The sequence below is a fragment of the Triticum dicoccoides genome, chromosome 2B, assembly GCF_002162155.2.
Source record: "Triticum dicoccoides isolate Atlit2015 ecotype Zavitan chromosome 2B, WEW_v2.0, whole genome shotgun sequence".
Lineage (NCBI taxonomy): Eukaryota > Viridiplantae > Streptophyta > Magnoliopsida > Poales > Poaceae > Triticum > Triticum dicoccoides.
The window spans coordinates 633,964,098-633,973,462 of NC_041383.1; the positions used below are offsets into that span (position 1 = coordinate 633,964,098).

Sequence of the window (9,365 nt, forward strand, 5' to 3'; positions counted from 1 at the left end):
CGGCCCTCTCGCGCCCTCCTTCTAGCAGCGCCATAACAGAATCACACTCAACAGTTCAAACACCAAGTTCAGAAGTCAATGTCCTTTGCACCCAAATAATATCACCAGCACACTCGTTTAGAAATGTAGAGGTGTACGCTCAGAGTGTCAGACTGAAAGTCTACGGAGAATGTTAAAGAATCAGGTGCCTTCTAAAATCACAATCCCTATAAGTTAGCAGCATCGCCACCAATAACAAACACCATCGGAATCCACAATGCAGCAGATAGGCGCGCATATTCCTCTTGCCACCAATCAGTTCCCTCAACATCCACGCCGGGTATACACTGCTGGTGGTGGCAGATCAAGTTACTGCCACCGTGTGATGCCCTTTGGCCAAGCATATCTCCACCAGCACCAGGTCAAGGCTGTTCTTAGAGCATCCAACCCCCTACAAGCTGTGACTAGTGTGAACACAAACCAGGAATACAGCATAAGGTTCTCTGAGACCATCCCTCTTCTGTTATTTGATTGTAACAAAAGATATTATAATTAGTATATTTGCTAATACTTGCTATGCCAGGAAGGACAAATGTTTTCAAGTTGAGATGAAAGTTCATGACACGGAACTTGACCGATATGGTGTTGTCCACAACGCTGTCTACAGTTATTACATTCAAAACGGTTAGCCATGTCAATTTTCAAAGAGTGCTGTGGATCCTTTCGAAGTGAAATGATTTATATATAGCCTTCATGTTGTAACAGGTCATGACAAGCTATTTGAAAGCCTTGGAATCAGTGTAGACGCGATAACATCCAAAGGCAATGCGCTCGCTCTTTCAGAAGTACAACTAAAGTACATTGCACCTTTAAGGGTACGTTTTGCTAAAAGCACAGCACAATACAGAAAACATAGGACCACTGGTGCTGAAACTGAAATGAAATTCCTCAAGGATTTAATAAATATAGAAGATACAAAGATCAAGTTTATTAATTCAGATAGACATGCTGGTCATGCGAAAGAGATACCATGATGTAGTTCACCAACACATGATTTTCCTAGTCAGATTCATGTACGTCAGATATACCATATCGTCAAGAAAACTCAACAAGTTTATCTAGTTTTGCCAGAGTGGTGACAGGTTTGTCATCAAGGTGAAGCTCGAGCAAATCAAAGGTGTAAGAGTGATCTTTGCGCAAACAATTGAGACACTGCCCGATCATAAGGTATGCATTTACATCTTGTGCATGTGCCAAGTGTTCCAACATAAGGTACTCAAATTTGTGGTCTATATCAACTACTCCCTCCGTCCCGTAATGTAAGACGTTTTTTGACACTACAATAGAGTAAAAAAACGTCTTACATTATGGGACGGAGGGAGTATATTTCTAGGCATTGCCGTGTATATCTCACCTTTTGAACTCCTTGCAGCCCGTACTGGAAGCCAAAGGAACCGTTGTTTGCCTCGACAAAGACTATCGTCCAACTCGCATATTCCCAGATATATCAACAAAAATTCTGCAGTTCTTCTCATCCAAGGACGACTAAAGCATCGAAAGGAATTGCCACTATTCTTAATAAGACCTAATGTATGTGATCTCCTGGAGTACAACGTTGCAATTGATCAACAATATTGATCGCCAATTCACTGTGGTTTCCTCACAGCACCATATCTCACTAAAAACATTTGTATTTTACAGTGCCGCTTGAATGCTTGAGCTGATCTTAAAATGCTTTACATCTCTGTTAGCAAGTGCAACTTGGACAGAAGTAGTTTTATTTCTTTTTTCAAGTGGTGGTAAGACTACACAAATCAGATGCAAACAATTGAGCAAAAAATTACAGAATGTGCATAATGCACAATAGTTTACTTCCAAAGGATATCACAACAAAAATAACTCATTCACCTGGAGTGTGGCTGATGTTGCAATGCTGCCCTCCTTGAATCCACTACTACACTTTGGTCAATGTACAGAACTAAATTATGCTGGTACGACCCAAAAATGTCTCTGCCGTGGTCTTGCTTAACCCATCGCGTGCTTTAGTGAATCACCAGCACCAGCCTGGAAGAACAGGCACGAAAGGGCGAAGTCTGCAATGAAAATTCCAACCAAGGAAATGACCACTGCAGACGTTGTGGACTCGCCAACGCCCTTGGCTCCTCCGTGGGTTGTCACACCCCATGCACAGCTCACCACCGCAATAATGGCACCGAACACCTGTGATTTTATCAAGGCGCTGATCAAGTCCCATGGTCGCAGCGCCTTGCGTGCTGACTCCAGAATGATGCTGGTGCTTACACCAAAGACGGCGTCGGCCAAGAACGCCGAGGAGGCGAGCCCGAGGGCGAAGCTGATGAGGGTTAGGACAGGGAGCGCAAGCACGCAAGCGAGGACCCGGGGAACCACGAGGTAATCGATGGGCTGTGAGCCGAGGACGCGGAGGGTGTCCGTCTGCTCGGACACCTGCATGGTGCCGAGCTCGGCGGCAAAGGCGGAGCCAACTCGGCCGGCAGCGACGACGGCGGTGACGACCGGGGTGAGCTCGCGGGCGAGCGCGAGGGCAAGGACGCCACCAACGGAGCGGTGGAGACCGAGGCGGGTGAACTCGCGCACGAACTGGATGGTGAAGGCCATGCCGACGAAGGCGGCGGTGAGGAGCGAGACCCCCGCGCTCCCGGGGCCCACGCGACGGAGCTGGGCGAGGAGGTTGCGGCGGTGGACGCGTCCCGTGAGGACGCGGTGGAAGACCTGCCCTGCGAGGAGCAGCGCCGAGAGCCCCCGCCAGATCGCGCGCGGCGGAGACCAGTTGGCGAAAAGAGAAGGCGGGGGCGTGGAGGACGGAGGCGGAGAAGGAGGAGAAGGCGCTGAATTGCTGCCGGCGGTGGCGGGGGGCGTGAGGGAGAGGCGGAGGACGGGGAGGCGGCGGCGTGGCGAGTGGAGGCGGAGGAGGTGGGATTTGGGGCAGGGGCTGGCAAAGCGGAGGAGATGGTTCGTCGTGGAGGAGGTGGGGCGGAGGAGGAGGGCGGCCCCTGCCGTGGTGGACGACATGGTGTCGGTGGTGGTGGCGGTGGCCGGAGATCGGGACAGTGGTCGTCGCGGTGGCCGTGTGGGAGTGGGTGGGAAGCGATGGGGAACGGCCGTATCGGCGGGGAGGAAGGAGTCTCTGGTGGGCCACGATAAAGCCGCTACTGGGCTGGACAAGAAATCCCCCTAAAGATCCAACCCGTTAGATCACCCCCCATGGTCTCAAAAAAATAAAAAATTCAACCCCTCCCCCACCCCACACCCCCGGTCCGCCAGGTACCACGTTGTTGGGGAGCGTAGTAATAATTTAAAAAATTTCTACGTGTCACCAAGATCAATCTAGGAGATGCTAGCAACGAGAGAGAGAGAGAGCATCTTCGTACCTTTGAAGACCGCTAAGCGGAAGCATTACAAGAATGTGGTTGATGGAGTCGTACTCGCGGCGATTCAAATCGCGGAAGATCCGGTCCAAGCGCCGAACGGGCGGTGCCTCCGCGTTTAACACACGTACAGCCCGGGGACGTCTCCTCCTTCTTGATCCAGCAAGGGGGAAGGAGAAGTTGAGGGAGAACTCTGGTAGCACGACGGCGTGGTGGTGGAGCTCCTGGTTCTCCAGCAGAGCTTCGCCAAGCTCAAAAGGAGGAGGAGGAGGAGGTGTAGGAGGGGGAAGGGCTGCGCCAGGGCCTGAGGTGTGGCTGCCTCCCACCCCCCTCTATTTATAGGGTGAAGGGGAGAGGGGGACGGGCCCCTTAGATGCATCTAGAGGGGGGCAGCGGCCAAGGGGGGAGACTTGCCCCCCAAGCAGGTGGGAGGCGCCCCCACCCCCTAGGGTTTTCAACCATAGGCGCATTGGGCCCTTGGGGGGCGCACCAGCCCACTAGGGGCTGGTTCCCACCCATATTCAGCCCACTTGGTCCCCCGGGGCAGGTGGCCCCACCCGGTGGACCCCCGGACACCTTTCGGTGGTCTCGGTACAATACCGATAACCCCCGAAACCTTTTCAGTGACTAAAACTGGACTTCCCATATATAAATCTTCACATCCGGACCCCGGAACTCCTCATGACATCCGAGATCTCATCCGGGACTTCGAACAACTTTCGGTAACCACATACAATTTCCCATTTCAACTCTAGTGTCACCGAATCTTAAGTGTGTAGACCCTACGGGTTTGGGAACCATGCAGACATGACCGAGACATCTCTCCGGCCAATAACCAATAGCTGGATCTAGATACCCATATTGGCTCTCACATGTTCCACGATGATCTCATCGGATGAACCACGATGTCGGGGATTCAATCAATCCCGTATACAATCCCCTTTGTCCATCGGTATGTTACTTGCCCGAGATTCGATCATCGGTATCCCCGTACCTCGTTCAGTCTCATTACCGGCAAGTCTCTTTACTTGTTTCGTAACGCATGATCACATGGATAACTCCTTAGTCACATTGAGCTCACTATGATGATGCATTACCGAGTGGGCCCAAAGATACCTCTCCATTATACGGAGTGACAAATCCCAGTCTCGATTCGTGCCAGCCCAACAGACACTTTCGGAGATACCTGTAGTGCACCTTTATGGTCACCCAGTTACGTTGTGACGTTTGATACACCCAAAGCATTCCTACGGCATCCGGGAGTTGCACAATCTCATGGTCTAAGGAAAGATACTTGACATTAGAAAAGCTCTAGCAAACGAACTACACGATCTTGTGTTATGCTTAGGATTGGGTCTTGTCCATCACATCATTATTCTAATGATGTGATATCATTACCAATGACATCCAATGTCCATGGTCAGGAAACCATAATCATCTCTTGATCAACGAGCTAGTCAACTAGAGACTCACTAGGGACATGTTGTGGTCTATGTATTCACACATGTATTATGGTTTTCCGGTTAATACAATTATAGCATGAATAATAGACAATTATTATGAACAAGGAAATATAATAATAACCATTTTATTATTGCCTATAGGGCATATTTCCAACAGTCTCCCACTTGCACTAGAGTCAATAATCTAGTTACATTGTGATGAATCGAACACCCATAGCATTCCGGTGCTGATCATGTTTTGCTCGTGGAAGAGGTTTAGTCAACAGGTCTGCGACATTCAGATCCGTATGTACTTTACAAATATCTATGTCTCCATCTTGAATATATTCACGAATGGAGTTGAACCGGCGGTTGATGTGCTTGGTCTTCTTATGAAACCTGGGCTCCTTGCCAACGGCAATAACTCCAGTGTTGTCACAGAAGAGAGTCATCGGGCCTGACACATTGGGAATCACTCCTGGGTCGGTGATAAACTCCTTCATCCGGACCCCTTCCCGCGTTGCTTCCAAGGCAGCTATGTACTCCGCTTCGCATGTAGATCCCGCCATGACTCTTTGCTTGCAACTGCACCAGCTGACTGCCCCACCATCAAAATATACACGTATCCGGTTTGTGACTTAGAGTCATCCAGATCTGTGTCAAAGCTAGCATCGACATAACCCTTTATGACGAGCTCTTCGGCACTTCCATAAACGAGTAGCATATCCTTAGTACTTTTCAGGTACTTCAGGATATTCTTGACCGTTGTCCAGTGTTCCATACCGGGATCACTTTGGTACCTCCCTGCCAAACTTATGGCAAGGTTCACATCAGGTCTGGTACACAGCATGACATACATAATAGAGCCTACGGCTGAGGCATAGGGGATGACACTCATCTTTTCTCTTTCTGCTGCCGAGGCCGGGCATTGAGTTGTGCTCAATCTCACACCTTGCAATATAGGCAAGAACCCCTTCTTGGACTGATCCATATTGAACTTCTTCAATATCTTCTCAAGGTATGTGCTTTGTGAAAGACCAATGAGGCGTCTTGATTTATGTCTATAGATCTTGATGTCTAATATGTAAGCAGTTTCTCCAAGGTCCTTCATAGAGAAACACTTATTCAAGTAGGCCTTTATGCTTTCCAAAAGTTCTATATCATTTCCCATCAATAGTATGTCATCCACATATAATATGAGAAAAGCTACATAGCTCCCACTCACTTTCTTGTAAATACAGGCTTCTCCATAAATCTGTATAAACCCAAATGCTTTGATCATTTCATCAAAGTGAATGTTCCAACTCCGAGATGCTTGCACCAGCCCATAGATGGAGCGCTAGAGCTTGCATACCCTGACAACATTATTAGGATCGACAAAACCTTCCAGTTGCATCATATACAATTCTTCCTTAAGAAAACCCTTAAGGAATGCCGTTTTGACGTCCATTTGCCAGATTTCATAATCATAGAATGCGGCAATTGCTAACATGATTCAGACGTACTTCAGCTTCGCTACGGGTGAGAAGGTCTCATCGTAGTCAACTCCTTGAACTTGTCGATAACCCTTAGCAACAAGCCGAGCCTTATAGACGGTCACATTACCATCCACGTCAGTCTTCTTCTTAAAGATCCACTTATTTTCTATGGCTCTCTGATCATCGAGCAAGTTCACCAAAGTCCATACTTTGTCCTCATACATGGATCCTATCTTGGATTTCATGGCTTCAAGCCATTTGTTGGAATCCGGGCCCGCCATCGCTTCTTCATAGTTCGAAGGTTCACCGTTGTCTAACAACATGATTTTCAGGACAGGGTTGCCATACCACTCTGGTGTGGAACGTGTCCTCGTGGACCTACGAAGTTCAGTAGCAACTTGATCTAAAGTTTCATGATCATCATCATTAACTTCCTCTATAGTCGGTGCAGGCACCACAGAAACATCTTCCTGGGCTGCGTTACTTTCGGTTCAAGAGGGGTTACCTCATCAAGTTCTACTTTCCTCCCACTTACTTCTTTCGAGAGAAACTCTTTCTCCAGAAAGGATCCATTCTTGGCAACAAATATCTTGCCCTCGGATCTGAGGTAGAAGGTATACCCAATAGTTTCCTTAGGGTATCCAATGAAGACACATTTTCTGATTTGGGTTCGAGCTTTTCAGGTTGAAATTTCTTGACATAACCATTGCATCCCCAAACTTTCAGGAACGACAACTTAGGTTTCTTCCCAAACCATAATTCATACGGTGTCGTCTCAACGGATTTAGATGGTGCCCTATTTAAAGTGAATGTGGTAGTCTCTAAAGCATAACCCTAGAATGATAGCGGTAGATTGGTAAGAGACATCATAGATCGCACCACATCCAATAGAGTGCGATTACGACATTCAGACACACCATTTCGCTGAGGTGTTCCAGGCGGCGTGAGTTGTGAAACAATTCCACATTTCCTTAAGTACGTGCCAAACTCGTGACTAAAATATTCTCCTCCACGATCTGATCGTAAGACCTTTATTTTCCTGTCATGTTGATTCTCTACCTCGCTCTGAAATTCCTTAAACTTTTCAAAGGTCTCAGACTTGTGTTTCATTAAGTAGACATACCCATATCTACTTAAGTCATCAATGAGGGTGAGAACATAATGATAGCCACCGCGAGCCTCAACGCTCATTGGACCGCATACATCCGTATGTATTATTTCCAACAAGTTGGTTGCTCACTTCATTGTTCCGGAGAACAGAGTCTTGGTCATTTTGCTCATGAGGCATGGTTCGCACGTGTCAAATGATTCATAATCAAGAGACTCCAAAAGTCCATCTGCATGGAGTTTCTTCATGTGTTTGACACCAATGTGACCAAGGTGGCAGTGCCACAAGTATGTGGGACTATCATTATCAACCTTACATCTTTTGGCATTCACACTATGAATATGTGTAACATCATGTTCGAGATTTAATAAAAATAAACCATTGACTAGCGGGGCATGACCATAAAACGTATCTCTCATATAAATAGAACAACCATTATTCTCGGATTTAGATGAGTAGCCATCTCGCATCAAACGATCCAGATACAATGTTTATGCTCAAAGCTGTTACTGAATAACAACTATTGTGGTTTAAAACTAATCCCGAAGGTAGATGTAGAGGTAGCGTGCTGATGGTGATCACATCGACCTTGGAACCATTCCCGACGCGCATCGTCACCCCGTCCTTCGCTAGTCTCTGCTTATTCTGCAGCTCCTATTTTGAGTTACAAATGTGAGCAACTGCACCGGTATCAAATACCCAGGAGCTACTACGAGCGTTGGTAAGGTACACATCAATAACATGTATATCATATATACCTTTGGCGTTGCCGGCCTTCTTATCCGCTAAGTACTTGGGGCAGTTCCGCTTCCAGTGACCATTTCCCTTGCAATAAAAGCACTCAGTCTTAGGCTTGGGTCCATTCTTTGGCTTCTTCCTGGCAACCGACTTACTAGGCACGGCAACTCCCTTGCCGTCCTTCTTGAAGTTTTTCTTTCCCTTGCCTTTCTTGAAACTAGTGGTCTTATTCACCATCAACACTTGATATTCCTTTTTGATCTCCACCTCCGTTGATTTCAGCATCGAATATAACTCAAGAATGGACTTCTCCATCCCTTACATATTGTAGTTCATCACAAAGCTCTTGTAGCTAGGTGGAAGCGACTGGAGGATTCTGTCAATGACCGAGTCATTTGGAAGATTAACTCCTAGCTGAGACAAGCGGTTGTGCAACCCAGACATTTTGAGTATATGCTCACTGACAGAACTGTTTTCCCCCATCTTACAACTGTAGAACTTGTCGGAGATTTCTTATCTCTCGATCCGGGCATGAGCTTGGAAAACCATTTTCAGCTCTTGGAACATCTCATATGCTCCATGGTGCTCAAAATGCTTTTGGAGCCCCGATTCTAAGCTGTAAAGCATGTTGCACTGAACCAGGGAGTAATCATCACTACACGACTGCCAGGCGTTCATATCGTCTTGAGTTGCTGGAAAATGGGTGCGTCACCTAGCGGTGCTTCAAGGACATATGCTTTCTTGGCAGCTATGAGGATGATCCCCAAGTTACGGACCCAGTCCGTATACTTGCTTCCATCATCTTTTAGCTTGATTTTCTCTAGGAACGTGTTGAAGTTGAGGGCAACATTAGCGTGGGCCATTGGATCTACAAGATAGATTTTAGACTAAGTTCATGATAATTAAGTTCATCTAATCAAATTATTTAATGAACTCCCACTCAGATAGACATCCCTCTAGTCATCTAAGTGACACATGATCTGAATTGACTAGGCCGTGTCCAATCACCACGTGAGACGGACTAGTCAGATGAACATCTCCATGTTGATCGCATCTACCATACGACTCATGTTCGACCTTTCGGTCTCTCGTGTTTCGAGGCCATGTCTGTACATGCTAGGTTCGTCAAGTCAACCTAAGTGTTTCACATGTGTAAATCTGGTTTATACCCATTGTATGCGAACATTAGAATCTATCACACCCGATCATCACG

At 47.1% G+C, this 9,365-nt stretch overlaps 2 protein-coding genes across 2 annotated transcripts; one reads left to right on the top strand and one right to left on the bottom strand.

Moving 5' to 3' along the window:
• The first annotated feature begins 256 nt into the window (after positions 1–256).
• On the top strand, positions 257–1,624 carry LOC119361070 (acyl-acyl carrier protein thioesterase ATL3, chloroplastic-like). Its single transcript, XM_037626449.1, has 5 exons — positions 257–477; positions 563–663; positions 745–854; positions 1,111–1,206; positions 1,412–1,624. The coding sequence occupies exons 1-5, from the start codon at positions 257–259 to the stop codon at positions 1,526–1,528; spliced, it is 645 nt and encodes a 214-aa protein (XP_037482346.1). The 3' UTR covers positions 1,529–1,624.
• Positions 1,625–1,740: 116 nt separating this feature from the next.
• LOC119365290 (protein TRIGALACTOSYLDIACYLGLYCEROL 1, chloroplastic-like) lies at positions 1,741–3,159 on the bottom strand. Its single transcript, XM_037630909.1, has one exon. It carries the CDS (start codon positions 3,028–3,030, stop codon positions 2,005–2,007), a length of 1,026 nt encoding a protein of 341 aa, XP_037486806.1. The 5' UTR covers positions 3,031–3,159; the 3' UTR covers positions 1,741–2,004.
• Positions 3,160–9,365: the final 6,206 nt, after the last annotated feature.